At 38.1% G+C, this 19,782-nt stretch overlaps 1 protein-coding gene across 8 annotated transcripts in view; it reads left to right on the top strand.

The window, feature by feature from the left end:
- PTPRM (protein tyrosine phosphatase receptor type M) overlaps positions 1-19,782 on the top strand; it is an 826,360-nt gene that overhangs the window by 192,651 nt on the left and 613,927 nt on the right. For all 8 annotated transcript variants that reach the window (XM_512029.7, XM_009433655.5, XM_009433656.5 and 5 more), the window contains exon 2: positions 14,164-14,286. In XM_512029.7, coding sequence (XP_512029.4) covers positions 14,164-14,286 — 123 coding nt within the window. The remainder of the gene's footprint in view (positions 1-14,163; positions 14,287-19,782) is intronic.

The raw sequence follows: 19,782 nt of genomic DNA, 5'->3' as shown, positions 1-19,782 counted from the left end.
ATTGACAATCCTAGATGCCTTGTCCTGTAACCTCGAGTTTCTTACTTTTTCACAATAGATAGGGAGTCTGGCAAGCTCTAACACTGATCTTCATATCAGTAGGGTTTCTTCTGCCTTCTCTTCTGCTGCTGCTTCTCTTTTTGCTTTAGCATTGAGCTTAGCCATCCTTCTTGCTTGTATATTTAACATTATTTTATTTAGTTTTTCTATTATAGCCACTTTCCCCAACAGTCCACCTGATCTAACCTTAATTATGTTGCTGATAAAGAATTATTGTCTTTAAGGGAAGCAAAGAAAAAAACAATAGCATGTGCAGTCTTAGAGTGGGAATATTACCTTAGAGATAATCTAGGCCTGGAAGAGTCTAGTATGGTTAAATATTAATTTTTCTTGTGGCCTAGTCTTTCTGTTGCCCACAGTACACCAACTTTTAAGTAAATGAAAGTTGAATATATCTGGTTGAAGCAGGGTTTTAGAAGGGCCTGCGCTGGGTTCGCCCTCGTGGGCTGAGAGAGCCTGAGGATTCTGAGGATCACAGGGTGAAAAACTCAGTGATCCAAGTCGTCATGCTTTTTTGTAGACAGGACTGAGACCCAGAAAGGAAAGGAAACCCACAGTTAACTATTTACTAGGTAGCTAGATAGGTAAGTGCGTCCCAGGTAGCTAGATAGGTAAGTAGGTCAATAGATACATAGCATAATGTATGTGTTTATAGAAACACACACATATATACAGAATCACTTAATTCTTATAACATTCTAGAAGGTAGATGGTTTTATAGATGAATAGATGAGGAAAGCTTGTAAGTTGATAGGGTTGGACTCACCTATGCTCCTTCTGGTGGCAAATCTATATTCTTTCCACCCTAGCTCCATTCTGCTGCTTGGTTGCCTTGTCCAAAGCCACACACAGGCAAGGACAGGACTGAAACCCAGACCATCTGCCTCTTGGTCCAGGGTTGTTCTCTCAGCAGATCTGTTCTCTTCAATCAGTGGTAAAATAATACATGCTAAAAGTAAATGGAATATTGAGTAAACACTCAATTAGAAAAAGAGGGAAAGACGTCCCAGCTGTGTTGACCTTGAGAAGGGTTAATGTTTTTAGTTCCCTATATTTTAGCAACTAATTGGTCATGGAAAAGGATGGGAAGGAAAGCTGATTCATCACAGTTTTTTGTGCTAAGTATTGCTCAGAGCTTGGAGAATTGCATGGAATCTAGCTTCCTTATTTAAAAAATTAATAAGGAAAAATTTTTCATTACAGCATGCTTTCTTTATGGCCTGAGTATTGAAACTTGAGATTGAATATGTATTAACTACTTGTATGTTTCATAAATTTGAAATACACATAATATGTAATTATTGACATTCTTCTCATGTTTGAAACAAAAGCGGCAGACACACTGACTGAGGCGCTGAACCAGAGTTCCAGTATGATGCACATAAAGTCCGTGTGCTTTTTGTTGACTTATGCTGAGGTCCGCCAGATAACAGCCTTATTACGCACATTCTTAGAATAACAGGCCATTGATATCTTAGTAGATTCTTACATTTAGGTACTGACTCTCTGGTTTTCTTTTTTTTATCTGGCTCATGTAGGAAAAGGAGACCTTCAGGATGAGTTTTTGTTCTTCCTGTTGGCTCTTACAGCATTTTTCATATTTATCCTTTTAACTCCTCTGTGTTCCACAAGTTGTCTTCCTTGAGGACAAGGACTTCTTTTTCATCCTGTCCGTTCTCTTATCCCCTCCCCTTTTCCTCCCTAGTGCCTGACATCATGCCTGGCACACAAGTCCTTAGGAGGAGTGATGGTGACAGGGAAGGAGGGAGATGCCATGAGTGAGATAAAAAAGGCAAAACTCTAGAATCAGGAGTTTCTTCTTCCTTTGATGTAGCCAGGGGGTTCAGTGAATGGAGTCCATTAGATGTTTTTTCTTCAGTGCTCCTTTCTAATAAAGATAGAGCAGTAAACGGTTTTTATTCTTACCTTTGTTACAAAAAACTTTACAACATTCTGTTAAATCTAGCAAGTATTTAATGAGTGGCAAACACCTTTCCAGGACTGGGGAGACAGAGATGAACAGAACATTGTCCTTGTTCAAGGACCGCCCAGTGCAATAGAGAAGACAAGCATGTCCAAAGTTACATTGCCCTGCAGTATGATAAGGACATCAAGAAAACCTGTATATTTGGCAGTGATGGTTACCACATGGGAAGGAGTGATTGATTTTATCTGTGAAAAGCCCTCAGCAACAGGTACCTGGGAGAGGTGTTGTCTGAGCTGGGATTTGAAAAGTGTGCAAGAGTTTTCCAGGCAGATGCTGGGGGAGGGGTGGGACAAGTGCTGAACAGGTGCAGGGACCGCATGAGCATAGGGGTAGCATATGGGCAGGAGGATCATTGGGGGTGAATCTACAGATAGTCGGGAATTACTAGAGTGTAAAACTAAAGGGAAGTGGTGGCAAGGAATGAAGATAAAGAGGTAGACGGGGGTTGAATCAGAAAAACAACAGATGTCACATGGTTAAAATTTGAGTACTATCCGATGGACAATGAAGGGCTGATGAATAGTTTTAAGCAGGGAGAGAGCATTTTCAGCTGTGTATTTTATAAAAATTCAGCTTGTTGGGAGTGTGTGGGATATACTGGAGAGAGCAGAATCCAGGTTTGAGGGAATGGGTCAAATCAAACGGGAACATGAGCTGAAACTCAAATTGTGGCATGGTAGGAATAGGAGACTGAAAGAAAAATTTAAGCAGTTGTTTAGGAGATAAGGTGTCAGGCAGAGAGGCAGTCACTCAGCCAATATAGGCAAGATAAAGAAATGTCTGTGACTTTGTTATCCTGTTTCAGATAGCATGTGCCAAACATAGTTGTGACTTTCTTTGATGTTCATCACCTTGTAACAGTGACTACACTTTCACATACACCTCTAAGTTCAATCTTCCCTATTTCCCTGGGAGTTAGGTGATAGATATTACAAAGGACTCATACATTCTATAGGGCCCACATTCTCAGGGACTTGCTCATGTTCAAAATTGCACCCCAAAATCCTTAAGGAACCTTCTGGGTGGGAGACCAGCATAACGTTTTTCAGTAAGTCCAATAAAGTCATCCCCTGCACCCCCTTGTCATTGGATTGCTGTTTATGCATTTGAGCATAGGATTAGATTGGTGATTTGGATTTTGGACACACTTTAATTAAAATGCTGATCTTTAAGCATGAAAATTATTTGGACCCCAGTGAAATGTCACACTAAGCAAAGCCTGGAGATGGAAGGAGCAGAGGCTAACTAGGTGGAGGTGGAGGAGCACCAGTTCATATTTCTAATTTCTTAGTTTCAGCTTGTTTGGAGCATAAGATTGTTAGGCTTCTGGACTAAATGTATGATTTCTCTATCATATGCCCCTTCCTTTTCAATGTTGAAATCATGTAAGTTGAGCATACCTTTGATATGAAGACTGCATATCTCCTTTTGATGCAAAGAGCAAGACACATGCAACTGATCCATGACTCTGTGTATCTCAGTTCTATGATCCCAATTAAATACACTCATCTGTACGAGTTCCCCATGGTTGTATTAGAAGAAGTTCTCCTCATGATAGGAAATTGGAATGCATATTTTACCGACAGGATATGTGAAACTATATTTACTTTTTCCTTATAATTTGATTCTACCCAATGAATATAATGTGTAGAAAAAATGTTCATTGAGGGAAGTACATTTAGTTGAGTTTAGGTTAATCAATGTCCAGTGAAAATAAATAGTTGGCTGGCTGTTTTAAGCTGAATAAATAGCATGGTTTGGCTGTACTGCATATTGGTGAGTTCAGGAGTTTATCAGCTGTCCCAGATAATGATTTTATGCTAATAAAATCAAGAGGTGGATTTGTAAATCACACTAAACTGGCAGCAGTGCTACTGGGCATAAAATGCAATTTTTTTTTAAAATTAATTTCCTGGGTTTCTCTAACCAGTAACCAGGATTGTTTTCTACCTAAGATATCTCTTCTTGTTTTGAGTAACTCTACTTAGGAGAAAAATTATAGATCAGGGTTTTCTTAGCATGAAATTTAAGCAAAAAATTCAACACTTTGATCCAGCCATGCTATTCTGTTGTCCTTTTTCATCTGAGAGGTGTTTATGACTGAAAAGCATTATTTAGAGCAATAATCTCTGAATCACTTTCTTCACAACCTTTTTGAGGAATACAGTACAACTCATTGATGTATGGAAGAAAAGATTTGAACTTCAGCTTACATGTATTTTCTAATAATACTTAAAAAGGTCAGTATATGCATGCTTGTAATAATCTGCATATGTAGAGCACTACATGATTATAATTTATACATAAACACATAGGATGGTTATACCTTTTTAAGAAAGGATGTCTTCTGAAAAATGTTTGAGACTACTGATCTCTGGAGCACTCTTTCTGGGTCAATGATTAGATTATTCTGGGACCTTTTTTTAAAACCACGGATTCATGGGACTGCTCCCAGAATATTCTAGTTAAATAGGCTGATCCAGAACAGTGATTACCAAACATTAGAGTGCATTGGAGCCACCTGGAGAGTTGTTGAAGCTCTGGCTGCCGGGCCCAACCCCCAGAGGTTCTGACTCAGTAGGTCTGGGATGAAGCCTGAGAATTTGCATTTCTGAGTTCCTAGGTGATGGTGGCTTGTCCAGGGACCCACTTGGAAAATCACTGCTCTAGTTTGGGACTCAGGACAACAGTGATTTCAGAGATCAGGTCATAAATACTGATTTAGTTTGACGATCTTCTCCCTGAGACATTTCTGGCAGCTGTTTCATCATTTTGTTTTCATTTGTTACTCCTGCTTCTACGATAGAGGCAGACAACTATTTTTTACACTCTCTCTCTCGTTTTCACTATTGTGGTATAGAGGATAAGAGCACCAGTATTATATTCAGATAGATTCACATTTATGCAGGGAATTCATGCAAGTGGTTTAATTCAATCCAATAGTAGCTCTATGAGGTGTTTATTTGTATGTGGAAAAATTGAGATAGTCAAGTTCCTAATAATTTGGTTGCATCTGTACAATATTTAGGAATAGAATAATACTACTGCACATTAAAGAAAATTTTACTATCAATAAGAAAAATACATCTTTGTTTGTCGCAACTCAGCCTTTTAAAAAATTAGGAATCCATGGATTGATATGAAATGAAGATGGGGTAACTGTAATAAATCATAGAAACTTCAAGAACAAGACAACTTATTTCCTTTGTATCATATAAAATATATCCATCGGCAAATAGCACTTCTTATAATAGAGCATAGCATTAGCCATTTAAATGCCTGTGCAATGTGTAAAAACTGCTTGCTAAATTAAATTATGTAGAAGAGCCTTTCTATAATGCTTAGTGTCTGATTCACTAAACATCACTGGGGCACTCAAAGTTTAGGAGGCATTATATGCTTTTATTGTTTGTCAGGCAATTAAATGTAGAAGTCACTGTGATTTAAAAGAAGAAAGCAGGGCCTCTGCTATGTTGGTATAGTTTTTTTTTTAATACTCCTAAAATAATTATGTCTATTAAATCTCACTTTCTGTTTATCCTTTGCATTGTGTAGTTTATAGCCATTTATTCTACACAGTTTTAAATTTGAGATAAATAGGATCCTCTGAGATTTCATGTAATTTAGGAAAATAGAACATATAACATTAATTATTTTGGGGGGTACTGTAGCACTATTTTTTGATCTGCCTTCTCTATTGAGAGACCCATTTAATACTTTATGCATTTGATGAAGGCTGACTTAAATGGGGTCATTCTGTATTTGGAACAATGAGAAAAATTTTCCAGAAAACTCATCAAGGAGTATTACAGTCTTTTTACAAAATAACTTTAAATGGACTATAATTATAACAGGAAGAATGATTGCTAGTGTATGTAAGTCAATTTAACCTGTTAAAGGCAGAACAATTCAAAATATGTGTGTATCTTACAAGTTTATGAAATTAACATTTGATTGTCCTCCACTGGCTTCTTAGAAACAGCACTTTCGAGAGCTTATTTACAATGCAAATCACTGAACAGTTCGTATATAAGCACTGTAAATTGTTGTTTACTTACTTTCTAGAGCTTGGTGAAAATGTGTGAGTACAGACCCTGTTTGAATTGCTAGTCCTGCACTGAAGCTCCTGTGTCTTTGGGTGAGATTATTTGACCCTTCTAAACTGCCATTTGTAAAAATAAGAATGTACCGATCAGGATCCAATCAGGAGAGAGAAGCAACATAGTAATTTAATTAGGGAACATTTATAACTGTAACGGGTATTAGAATACAAGAGATGGGTTAGTACAAGCTAAGGAGAGTGTTGAAGAATAAAGGAATAGTGGATGTATGGAGCTGACGTTAGCCCAGGGGCAGAGGCAGAGCTCCAGGGAGGAGACTCTTTCATTGCTGAGATCCAGGGGAAGGCTGTGGCTCAGTGGATGGCAGAGGAGTTACTATGGGGCTGCACCTGCAGGACTCAGAGGTAATGTGCCCTCTGATTGGCCGTGAAAGTTATTCATAGGGAATGTTCTGCTGGAGGCACTTGCTACAGAAACCACTGGGGCACTGTGCAGGGGCAAGCTGCTGCTACTGGAGGAGCCAGGCAGGGGGGCGACCCTGCGTTGTGCCCTGAGGGACCTGCCAGGGAGCTCAGGGAGGCCACTCCTTCCTCCTGCAGGATCTCTCCTGTACCCTCTACTGATAAAGCTTATACCTTCTTGCCCACTAGTACAGAAAACGTAGTTAAAGCATCTGGATACATTTTTGAAATGAAAAAGATTTAGAGCTAAGAGGTGTAATACCTTGATAACTAGTACAGGGAATATTGATGCTTGCCTTTAGAATTTTTTTTTTAATTAAAATTAGGTAATACGTGTTTATATTTGCATGGCTTTTGTTCTGTAACATGTTAATTGAATCAGACATGTTGAGATAAAAGTCTTACTGGTTGTGAGGAGTCAATGACATCATAACTATATTTTGCCTTAGGCAGAATCCAACTGGCACGTGGTCTGTGTTCGCAAAATGGTAGCTGTTGATACCAGAGAACTTTGTAGCTTACAGGTTCCCCTTAGACTGTGTGGCAGTGCTCTCACACAGTAGTGTTGGTTGATAACTTCAAGCTAAATAAACAGTCTTAGGTGATGGCTCTCACCCCAAAACCTTAAGAATACAAGTAGCAATCTTGAAGGATCTTGAAATCAATTTAGTGGATCTAGAACCTCCTTTTAGAACAGAATGATAGATATTTGTATATCTCAGTAGAGATAAATTTGGTTTTTAAAGTGTACAGATGATTTACGTGTACTGGGTCAAGATGTCATGACTATGAGTCACAATAAAAAAAACATTTTTTAATATACTGCTTTAAATGGTAGACTCTAATTCTTGTCAATTTGTTTTCCGTTGTTTTGTCTCCAGGCCTGAAGCTTCAGTAGGATGTAGAATGGTCACATAAGGTTTCCTTTGGGGTGAAAATGGGCCATTTTCTTTATAGCTTATGACTTAATGATTTCATACTACTCTTGGATCAACTGAATCATCCTCAGCTGTTCCAAAGAAATAAAAAAGATAAATATCCTCCATTATGCAAGTGACAATATTTTATTTTCATAAATCAAGAATGACCTTTATCAACGACTAGCCTTGCTGTCTAGTAATTGCCAGGAAAAAAAAAGAAAGAGAATTCAACTTTTGTAAGTCAAAAGCCATAATTTGTGGAGACTTCATTAACATTTAACTTGCTTATAGTTTCCAACCATACTAGAAAAATGAACAAGTTCATTGATTTTGTCACATTTTGCAGTTGGTTCTTCCTGGGATACACCAGGACAGGGCTGGATGGTTTGTGGAGGAAGGTTAAGATTGTTTTCGTTGTTCAGATGTTTATTATATTATGCTTCTTTTGGAAATTTCCAGGCAAAATAATTGCAGCCAGATTTTGCATAGAACTTTGGGGGATTCATTACCTATCCTTTTAAAAAGGCTTTATTGGGTGTTTATCATGCATCCTGCTCTAAGGAGTACCAAGGTGACTAAGACACAGTTATAATCAGTATTGCTTTGGAGCAGATTTTCTACTCTGCCTATGGGCTTTTCTGTTCTGAAACTCTGTGATTTTCAAGAGAGAATATTGGGCCCAACTCCATTTTCTTTGATTTCTAAAACATGTAGGATCTGCGCATGGTGGCTCATGCCTTAATCCTAGTACTTTGGGAGGGTGAGGTGAGAGGATCACTTGAACTCAGGAGTTCAGAATCAGCAACATAGGGAGATCTCGTGTCTATCAAAGGAAAAAAAAAATTAGCTAGGCAAGATGGCATGTGCCTGTGGTCCCAGGTACTCTGGAGGCTGAGGTGGGAGAACTGCTTGAGCCTGGGAGATCAAGGCTATAGTGAGCTAGGACTGTGCCACTGCACTCAAGCCTGAGCAGCAGAATGAGATCTTGTCTTGAAAAACACAAAGAATAAAAAGCATGTGGGTCTGCACTTGAATAACATTAGCACACACTACCTGCAGTTTTTAGTTGGAGTAAATGTGCAAACTTATAGTAGCCCACGAAGGCATTGATGAGAGCAAGAGTATCCATAAAGATATATATATATATATTTTTTTTTTTTTTGGGTTGGAGTTTCGCTCTTGTTGCCCAGGCTGGAGGGCAATGGCACGATCTTGGCTCACTGCAACCTCCACCTCCCAGGTTCAAGTGATTCTCCTGCCTCAGCCTCCCGAGTAGCTGGGATTACAGGCATGTGCCACCACACCTGGCTAATTTTGTATTTTTAGTAGAGATGGGGTTTCTCCATGTTGGTCAGGCTAGTCTTGAATTCCCAATCTCAGGTGATCTGCCCGCCCCAGCCTCCCAGAGTGCTGGGATTACAGGTGTGAGCCACAGTGCCTGGCCCATAAAGATAATTTTAAAGCATATTTCAGTTTTAATCTAGAATGCACTGGGTTCCCACCAAATCAAGCTTGTTGACTTGGAGTGTGGTCACATACTGTCATAAGATGTTATTGAATGGGCCCTAAACCTCATTGCTCTGTTCTGAGGGATGCTGTTGAGAGCTCTGTTCATTAACTTCCAACAATTGTTTCTTCCCAGGGTTCTGGGAAGGAAGATAGTTCTCTCTGAATTTAGGGTTAGGGTAGTTGTGTATCTTCTTGGTCTCCAGTTTGGGAGATACTATCCTGTAGTGTTAAGAATATGGACCCCTTATGACTGGATGCCTGAATTCAAGTATCTGCTTCACGACTCTCCAGCTTTGAGACCTTGGACAGGCTGTGTAACTTTGTATGCCTTGGTTTCTGTATCTGTAAAATGAGGATCATAGTATCTACCTCATAGAGTTGGTGTGAGGATTAAACAAGTCCTGGGTAAATGTTAGTCTCTATTATCAGATTTATATATTATTTTATAGATACTGTAAATTTATGATCAATCATATTTTCTTCTTTGCACTGGCTACCCCAAAACTCAAAGTGAAATCTGTGGATAAATTCCGGTACATGAACTTAGTGACTTTTTAAAAAATTTTTTGGTGGTGGGTGGGTGGAATCCTAGCCACATTTCTAGTGTCCTTTTCTTTGCTCTACTTTCCTTGCCTTTTAACTTATACTTTTAACAGTTTTATCGATTTAATTTTTATGTTATTGTGTTGAATTGCATGTCTTGGAACAGTATAGGAATCATCATTGTCATCAATTACCTGGGTATTTGCCATCCATTGACACTTCTTTTTGCATAGTAACTCATTTTTATCTAGAACCTGTGTGTTGTATTCAAAGTTGCTAAGGAAAAGCCTTTCCCAAGGTATGATGGAGACATGCAGGTACACGTGTGTGTGTGAGAGACAGTGAGAGAGAAAAAGAGAGAGAGAATGAGTGATGCCAACACCACCCCACCCAGCTTGTATCAACTTTCCTCCATCTGGTATATGACTTGGGTTTAGTCGTGATTTAGTCGTGATTCCCCCCTGTGAAACATGAATAATTTACTTTGATTTAACAGAGAAATATAGTACAACCATGGACTTCTGGGAGCCAGTCCAGGTGTGACAGTTCTGGAGAAAAGTTAGGGAGTCTGTTGCTGACCATACTGCTGTAGATGATGGCAAAATTTGTCTGTATTATTCAGAAAATCAAGAAGACTGTATTTTTAGAAATGCGTCCTTTTACTGTGTTTCAGGGGACTTTGCCTCCTTAACATATATTTTTCATTGTCCCCCATAGCATTTATTTGAAGAACCTCACTAACTGCCTGTTCTTGGCACTTCCATGTTTAATAGAGGCACCTACAGGATGTTACCTATGTGAATGCTCACAACTCTTCATCTTCTCATGAAGTGCAAGTTTTCAATTATATATTCCAACTAGTTGCAATGAAATGCACTCCTGAGAGTGCTTTGTTCTATGAGGTATATCTGGAAAGAAAGATTTAAGAACTGATAATAATTGATGCTGGCTGAACATGCCTGACTCTTGTTACACTGACTTTATATTTGCTGTCTTATTTAACTGTCAGAAATACCATGTGAGGTACATGTTATCTCTGTTTTATACATAAAGAATCTAGACTTGGGAGACTAAGTGATTTGTCTAAAATCACCAAGCTAACAGTGGAAGAATTGGGGATATGCGTGTGTTTGACTCAGAACCTATACATTTTGCTATTACCTAAAGCTGTCCTGAAAACTGAAAGCTTAGTTGTTCTTTCTTTACTTGGTTATTTTAATTCTGATGTCATTTACTTTAACTCATCTTATTTTAGCTCAATAAACCATCTTTGTTATTTTGGGGGGTCCCACATCTGTTGAATGAAGGCTAGGGGTGGATCTGAAAGTTGGTGTGCAGGGAAATGTATCTTCACTGGGAAATATGAAATTCATAGTTGATCCCATTTTCCAGTAGTTCAATAATCATTCATGAGTCCGGAAAGAACCATATCATACTTTATTTGTTTCATTTCAAGTGTTAAGAACAGCTTTGTGTAATGGGAAAATTATAACCTGGCACCACTGTTGTATTAGTCTTCTGGGTTTGCTCTCAGCCACACGTGCATGCTTTTGCTTTATATGTGGTTCCATTTTAGTGCAATAGTGGTTTTGTAAACCGGGTCTGTAGCCAGCCTTAAGTTGTTTTGTGGATGCTTATCACTCTTTCTCACTGTTTAAGATCGCACTGTAGGACTTTCATCTGAGTGCTATCTGTTTCCACTGGGGGACCTTCTCTGTCAAAATTGAGGATTTCATTCTTTTTGAATATTATTAGTGCTGTTGCTATTTGAGCTTATTGCTAGAATACTGAAGCTGTTTTCTACATCAAAATTAGGGTTTGCAACCAAGAGACAATATTTCTCATAAATGTTTGCAGTCTTCTAACATTTCATACCCCAAATTGGAAAGTTGTTAGTATTACGCATTTGAAACAAATCCATTTTGTTTCTGGAGTTGTTAAAACTCAGTAAGAGGGCAATATAAATGACCCGTTGTTGTCAAGTGAAATATTGAATTAAGTCTGTATCTTTTGAGTTGTTTTGTTCTCAATGGAGTGTTTAGTTGAAACAAGTAATTGTTAAAAGTGTTAGAGAAGACAGTGTCCAGGGACACTAATTTCACCATCAGATCTGGAGCTAACAACTAAGACAAAGCTAGAAAGCTGGGACAGACAGTCTGAGGTTCCTTGATGCTATCCTGTTTAACATTGTTTATCAGAGCCTTGGAGGCAGATGTAGAAAGCATGCTCATCAGATTTGCAGACAACACAAAACTAGGTAAGATGGCTATTACCACAATTGAATGACAATGTCAGAGTTGTAGAATGGAGTGATGCACAAAAGCACGAGATGGGATTTAGTAAGGATAAATGAAGAGTCCTGGATTTAATTCAGAAAACCATCTACTTTCTTACAAAGTGGAGAGATGACTCAACGGCAGTGGTGTACAAAAGCCGTATGGGATTTCAGGCTCGCAGAAGCTGAGAATGGACCAGCACCCTGTCTGCACTGTTGAGAAGAGAATGTGGTTAAGGGCAGTAGCCCGTTGAATTCTAAACAGCTGCCAGGATGGTTGAAGGGCCTGTAAACCTTTTAGTAGCAGGAATTGCAGGGAGCAAAGCATGCTTTGCCTGTTGCCTGGAGAAGTGAAGACTTAGAACATGACAGCTCTTTTCAAATAATCAGCTTTCCTGTGCAAAAGCTAAGATCTTTTTTCTTTTCTTTTCTTTTTTCTTCTCTTTTCTTTCTTTTCTTTTCTTTCTCTCCTTCCTTCCTTCCTTCTCTCTCTCTCCTTTCTTTCTTTCTTTCTTTCTTTCTTTCTTTCTTTCTTTCTTTCTTTCTTTCTTTCTTTCTTTCTTTCTTTCTTTCTTTCTTTCTTTCTTTTTCTTTCTCCCTTCCCCTTCCCCTTCCTTCCTTCCTTCCTTCTTTTTTTTTCTATTTTTTCACAGGATAGAGCAAAGATAAATGGGTATACATTTCAAGAAGCAGAGTTTGGCCCTTTTTAAGGGGGGATGTTCTACATAGTCAGGATGCTTTACAAAATTCTGAGTGCCTCATCTGTTCAGAGGCTGGCTGGCTGGGAAGTTGTACAGTTGACCTAAGCATTTGGATAGAAGTTGGACCAGGTGACCTCTAACATCTGTTTTTGCTCTGAGGTTGGACAATGGCTGTTTTACATATCTTCTTGCCAACAGGACACACATTGTGGACATAATGTAAAAATATTCTTAAATTCATGTTTTCTTGAATGAGAACACATAATTGTCATCAGTGGCAAACAATTATAATTTTTTGAATTAATATGATTAATAGCATTATATGGATAGTAGAATTTATAAATCTAATAATCATAATAATTAATAATTAATTATTATGATTAATCATAATAATTAATAATTATTAATTAATTATAATAATTAATAAGATCAATTTAATTAATCACTTTCCCCATGTGAAACATGGAGAAAAGATCTTATACTATAAAAAGTAACAGGAGGCATTCAAGAGGATATGAGATGGGACAAAATCATCAACGTGCTGAATGCTATTGATGCTGAAACAGCTGAATTACTATGTATATGCTGCATTTTCTATTATTCTTTGTTTTTTTTTTAAGTAGTTTCATTTCTAGTACCAGAATTCAGCAGATGTTTACCACATGCTTAGTCTTGAATTTATTTTTCCCTTTAAAACTTGTGTGGACTGTAAGTGAATTTATCATCTCTTTTGATTTTGAGACCTCAAATCTCCAAAGTATTAAAGTAAAACCTATTTCTTTGTTAGATTTAGAATAATTCTTTGGAAAATATTTTGCAAGCTGTACCATGGTTTGTACTGCATTTTGTCCTCTATTATTGTGCCAGGATTGCGGTGAAAGCATTTCTTTTTTTATTTTTTGGACAAATTATAAATGTTTTTTCTTTATTGAAAACATGTTGAACATTTAAGTCAGTTCTCTTAAAATTTTGAATGCAAGAGCAATTTTTCAAATTCCTATACATCTGGAAACTACGAATTTTAAATTTGCTTAGGTCTTACTTTCTTTTTTTTCTTTTCTTTGTTTTTGTTTGTTTGTTTGTTTGTTTGTTTTTTGAGACAGAGTTTCGCCCTGTTGCCCAGGCTGGAGTGCAATGGCATGATCTCGGCTCACTGCAACCTCCGCCTCTCGGGTTCAAGCGATTCTCCCACCTCAGCCTCCTGAGTAGCTGGGATTACAGGCGCCTGCCATCATGCCCAGCTAATTTTTGTATTTTTGTAGAGATAGGGTTTCACCATGTTGGCCAGGCTGGCCTCGAACTCCTGACCTCAGGGAATCTGGCTGCCTCAGCCTCCCAAAGTGCTGGTATTACAGGCATGAGCCACCATGCCCGGCCAGGTCTTACCTTCAGTTGGCTTCTACCAACATTAGATTGGTTTTGGAGAGCTGCGTAATACAACGATGTGGGTGAAGCATGGTTAATATTCAGCAGCACTCAGCAAGGGATCACTAAGTGTTGGATGCACAGCTCCTGAGTGGAAAGACCTAATCAGATTTAGTTTGGCATCAAACTTGGCATCAAGTCTAAGGCTTCCTGCAATCATCATAGCTTATTCTAGAGGTCTGGTTGGTATTTACATTACTTTTTATTCTTTTACATTTTAGGTGGCTGCCTCTTTGATGAGCCGTATAGCACATGTGGATATAGTCAATCTGAAGGTGATGACTTCAATTGGGAGCAAGTGAACACCTTGACTAAACCGACTTCTGATCCATGGATGCCATCAGGTTTGCTTTTAGTTTTAAGTTTTGTTTTAAAGAGGAACACAAGAGTCTCAATCATACTGTGTGTTCACTGGATATTGGTTAAATGAGTGAAGGTATTGGTCTTTGGATGTGGCAGTCAAAGTTGGATTAGCTAGTGAGAGTGGTGCAATTAACAAGATAGGTTATAAAAGTTTTATCTCTCTCCCCTTAAAGTCTAAATTATACTTCTTTTATTTGCAAGTACATCTTAGCTAGATTAGTGGGCATTACCCAGTTGATCTTTTCCCAAGCAGCAAATATGAGAAAAAGATTGAGATCTCTTCTGGCAAATGTGTCTAAGTGTTAGAACTCCAGTTGGGGAATCCAAATAACAGTCTCCATAGGAGGCCTTGGTGGGGGACTTTTCTCAGCCTCAGGGGCTCACTTGGCACCTGGGAGATCTAGGAGAATGCCCAGTGATCTTGAAAGTTTTCTGAAGATAAAATGGCAATGCAAAAATGTGGGTATTTTTTCCACTGAAGAAATGTTTAGTGAATTTCTGATGAGTGAAAGATGTATTCCACTGAACACCAAAAAGAATTCTACTTCTTATTGGGAGGGAAAAGTAGGAAGATGGTGACTAGTGAGCTCTAATCAGCTTGGAGCTTGATGATTGCAATGGACCCTTTTTCAGGCTATGACATTGGACATCCCTTTAGGACTTTAGGTCTGCAGATTTGGTGATGAGTTTGCTCCACTCAGGATTCAAACTGTGAAACATGTTGTTCTGATTTGGATTTCAGATACAACACAATTTTTACACTTTTTAATGAATGCAGAGTTTTTCATTAATGCTCCAAAGCGTAGGAATAATTACACTTAGTAAGTAATCTTGTAAAGGTAGCTTTTAAACGTGAAGTAGAGTTTAATGTTGTCACTAAGGTTTGACACTATGATGCTCACTGTGTTCCTGCCCTCTCCTTCCTACATTTAACTACTTATAACTTCAAAGAAGGGAGCATTGAGCTCTTTATCACTATGGCTTCACTGGACCTCAAAACCTTTTTAGCTGTTGGTTATTTCCTTGCAGCTGCAGCTCACACCCTCCTTTTCTGTGTCTCTTGTTTTCTTTGTATGTGTGTGTGCTGTTGAATATGACTGTTTAAATCAGCTTTAGTTGCTTTTCCAAATTCCAGTTCCTGCTTCTGTTCTTGTCAGCGATAAAGAGAGGGGAAGAGGAGAACACAGCTGTGCTCCTCCTGTGGGGCCGTCGTTTCCCAAACAGGTGTCTTCCCCTGATGGCCTTTTGGTCTTTCCTGCCCTCTCAAGAGGATCCAGCCTGTGTCCAGAGAGGCTGGGCTGGCTGAGGCTGTGAGAGTGGGGAGGGTCCTTAGATTTAGTCCTGGTAGATTGCCCCAGAAGAGTGCACTTACTCTTGCTTTGTCTATTAACTCCTCATTTGATAAAAAATTTGAAATATTTCACATTAGGTAGTTGACTTCATTATTTTTGTTCTTAAATCGAAACTTGACTTGAAAAAATCAGCTTTTAAAAATAAGCCCAAGTATTTCAGAATCTTTTCTAGCCTCTCCTGACTCTGTTTCTGGCACAAGATAACTCACCTCCCTTGATAAATGAGGCCAAATAAATAATTTCTTGTCACCATCTTGTCCTTTTCTTTTTTTCAATGGCCCACCTTAGACTAAGTTGTCAACTTTAAAATATTAAAATCATAGGTTTCTAGCACAGGCCGTTAAAAAAATGGTAGTAAAGATCAAAGCCCAGGTGTATCCTGGCACAGCCAGTTAGGTAATTGAAAGAACAAAGGTGAATGAAGAGGAAGTGACGCTGCACATATATGGCCTTTGAAGGCTCTTCTGACTTGAGAAGAATGACATGGAGGCATTTATATGTTTTCTTATGATTTATTCTTCTATTGATTAATAGAATACTTGATAATTAATATTAGGCCTTTGTAGCATAAGATCTGTGAGTGTTACATCTTGTAACACTTTTGTCAAGTCTGACTTATTTCTGATAGTTACAGAAGGTGTGTTTTGGACCCTCACCCCCAAACAGATTGCAACTCATTGTTTGGACCTGAGAGTGGTTTAGGTGTCAGCATTTGAGTGAGGAAAGGGAAGGACTGGCAGTTCCCCCACCTCTCTGGCGGTGCTTATGTGCATGGGTGCAGCTCAGATTTCTGAAAACTATTGTTGCTCCATCAGATTAAATATTTTTGCTGTAATATAGAACTGAAAATACAGTTTTTCTTTTTCTTTCTTTTTTTTTTTACTACTCATTAAACAAACTTTAGTCATTAGAAATTGTTTTTGAGCCCCAATGTGTGCTAAACATGATGGTAATTATTGTAGGAGAGGAAGGATTATAAGAAATGACTTTTTCTCTTTAGGAACTTATCTACTTGGGGAAAAAAAGTTACAAAAATACAATTAGGGAACAATCTAAAATGATATGTAATTAAGTGTGCTATAGACTGGAAGTGTTCTAAAAGCAGTTTCTCAGTATCAACCCAATATTTTATGAAAGAATGTGGAGCTGTGCCCATCTGACCCATCGACCAAAGTGAGGAGTTACATTCTCAAAGCACCGTTGTTAGAAGTGAGGAAACAGCATCTTGTAAACATGCATGTACTATCCTAAAGTCTAGATTTTTAAACTGAGTTTCCAATATGTATATACAGCCATAAGTTTTAAATGCTTCTTAGTTTCCAGGGTTTTCACCTTCTTTTTCTTCTTCTCCTCTTCCATTAATGTGTGCAATATGATTTATTCCTTTCAAAAACTGATTCCAAGGCTGGTTTTCCCATGCTAAAACAGAAATGACTCTTATGAATTTCTCAGGGCAAATGGGTGGGAAAATCAGATAGAACCATAGCTTTTTGAGGGCAAATTTTCTAAACCTTTATGTAAAATACTATTGGATTTATTCTTTCATGGGTATGTGTATTTGTCTTATGTATATAGGTTGGTTCCGTAACACTTTAGAGACCAAGAGTTGGCAAACTGCCCTGCTGGTCAAATCCAGCTCGCTGCTAGTTTTTGTGTGGCTTGTGAGCTAAGAGTGGTTGTTACATGTTTTAATAGTTAAAAAAAAGCAAAAAGAATAATAAAATTTTGTGATATGAAATTCAAAATGCAACGTTTACAAGTTTTACTGACACACAGCCATGCCCATTTGTTTAAATGGTGTCAGTGGTTGGTTTCAAGCTACAGTGACAGAGTTTAGTAGTGGCAACAGAGACTGGTCCACAAAGCATAAGATATTTATACCCTGGCCCTTTATGGAAAAATGTTGCTGATGCCCGTCTTAGACCATTTTGGCATCAGCATGTAATTGTTATTTTGGACCCATGGTTTATATTGTTGTTGTTTTCTATATTCATATAATTATTAATATACAAACATTTCACATTTTCTCTCACTTTCAGAAGATGTGTTTTCTAAACATTGGGCTATCAAAATCAGTAAGAAAAAAAAACATGATTAGAGATTTCCTCTATCATTGCCTTAAATTTGCTATCTCTTGAAAAGCATCGTGATGTGATTTTCTTTATTTTTTAGTACCTAAATCTTTGTCACAGTCCTGTAATTCTAATAAGTGAATAATTCATCAAGGGCTGGGTGCGGTGGCTCATGCCTATCATGCTAGCACTTTGGGAGGCTGAGGTGAGAGGATTGCTTGAGTTCAGCAGTTCGAGACCACCCTGGACAACGTGGGAAGACCCCATCTTTATAAATGAAGAATAATAATTCATCAAGATGAATTTAAAAGTTATGACAGTGACAGACTAACATTTCATTCTAATTTTTAGCTTTTTACTTTTTCTGTGTCTTTTTAAAAGTTAGTGCTCCAGTGTATAGATTTGTTTCCCCATATCCTTATGTGTGAGGTTATTTTTAACCACATTTAAAAAAATTAAAATGCAGTTTGGAGTTTTATGCAAGCTGGCTTGATAAGTACTCTGGAGCAGTGACGTTAGCTCTGGAAATACATATTTAGGGGGAATAAATACTAAATGCTGTTTAAATTTTTGTATTTCAAGTGAACATTCATGTCATAGTAGATTAAACTTTTGCTGCTAGCTCCGATCATCACGGTTTTCTTGGTGGTGAAATCATGCCAAACCTAATTTCTCTGTTATCAGTGAGTGAGTGATTCGTTTCATATCAGTTGATCTTCTCTAGTAGCAATGGGGAAATTTCTTTCTTTTTTCTTTTTATTTTTTTGAGGCAGAGTTTCGCTCTTTCACCCAGGCTGGAGTGAAGTGGCATGATTTCAGATCACTGCAACCTCTGCAGCCTCCCACTACCTTCCCGCCCTGGTTCAGGCGATTCTCCTGCCTCAGCCTCCTGAGTAGCTGGGACTACAGGCACCCACCACCACACCCAGCTAGTTTTTGTATTTTTAGTAGAGACGGGGTTTCACGCTGTTGGCCAGGCTGGTCTCGACCTCTTGACCTCAGGTGATCCACGTGCCTCAGCCTACCAAAGTGTTAGGATTACAGGCATGAGCCACTGCACCCAGCCCACAGTGGGGAAATTTCTTGAACTTTATCATAAGGATTACTATTTGAACACAAAAATCTTGATATAGTAACCTGGTATTTTTTGTTAGCACTGTTACATCCTATCACTTTATATACTGCAGCACATTCTATAATTATCACATAGATTAAGAAGCATTAAGAAGGGTTTTATGATATAAAAACACCTACCTGGTTTGATAATGTGGTATTTTGTGTACTTGTACCTCAGTGTTCCAGTTCTATATAATTGATACTTAGTAGATTCTATGTGCTTAAAAATATAACCCTGTCTTATAAAAAAAATATCAAATTCATCTACAATATTAAAAATGTGAAGGTAACTTATAATCATAGCTATAACCATAGCTATTTGATACTGATGACATGTATTTATAGTCTATGTTGTCCCCTTAAGTTTTCTTACCTCTAAAAAGGCTGTAATTAAGTGAAAGTGGATATCAGTGTTGGGAAAATGTAATTCTCTTAGTATTTTTCCAGGTAGTATAGCATGGGACTACATAAAGCTCATTTAGCTTTCCATGTCTTAGTTATATCTGTGGGGAATTGGGAATGATGCTGCTGCTAATTTTCATGGAAATGTAATGACTAAGAATTGAATCACGTCTGTGGGTGCCCGTATGAAAGACAGAGAGGAAAGTGTCAGGATGGGGCAGCGTGTGCACTCTGTGTGATGACCCAGAAAATAGAAAAATGACTACATATATTTGTTTAGAGTCAATTTCACATTTGGGAAGGAAGATGGATTGACAGACAAAGTAATTGAAGTTTTCTCTTTGGATGCACTTATCAGGCACATTTTCCTTGTGCTAAGGAAGACTTCCCTATTTATTCACACTTCAGGACTTATTCAGGTCTTAGAGAGTAACAAAGAGAAGATGACGGTGGGCTTGAAGACTTTTCCCCTCTTGAATTTCAGCATGTCTCCAGTGAGAAATGTTTTTGGCACAGAATATTCAGACAATTCTCT

Source organism: Pan troglodytes, chromosome 17, assembly GCF_028858775.2.
Source record: "Pan troglodytes isolate AG18354 chromosome 17, NHGRI_mPanTro3-v2.0_pri, whole genome shotgun sequence".
Taxonomy (NCBI): domain Eukaryota; kingdom Metazoa; phylum Chordata; class Mammalia; order Primates; family Hominidae; genus Pan; species Pan troglodytes.
This window is presented reverse-complemented; position numbering and strand designations above follow the sequence as displayed.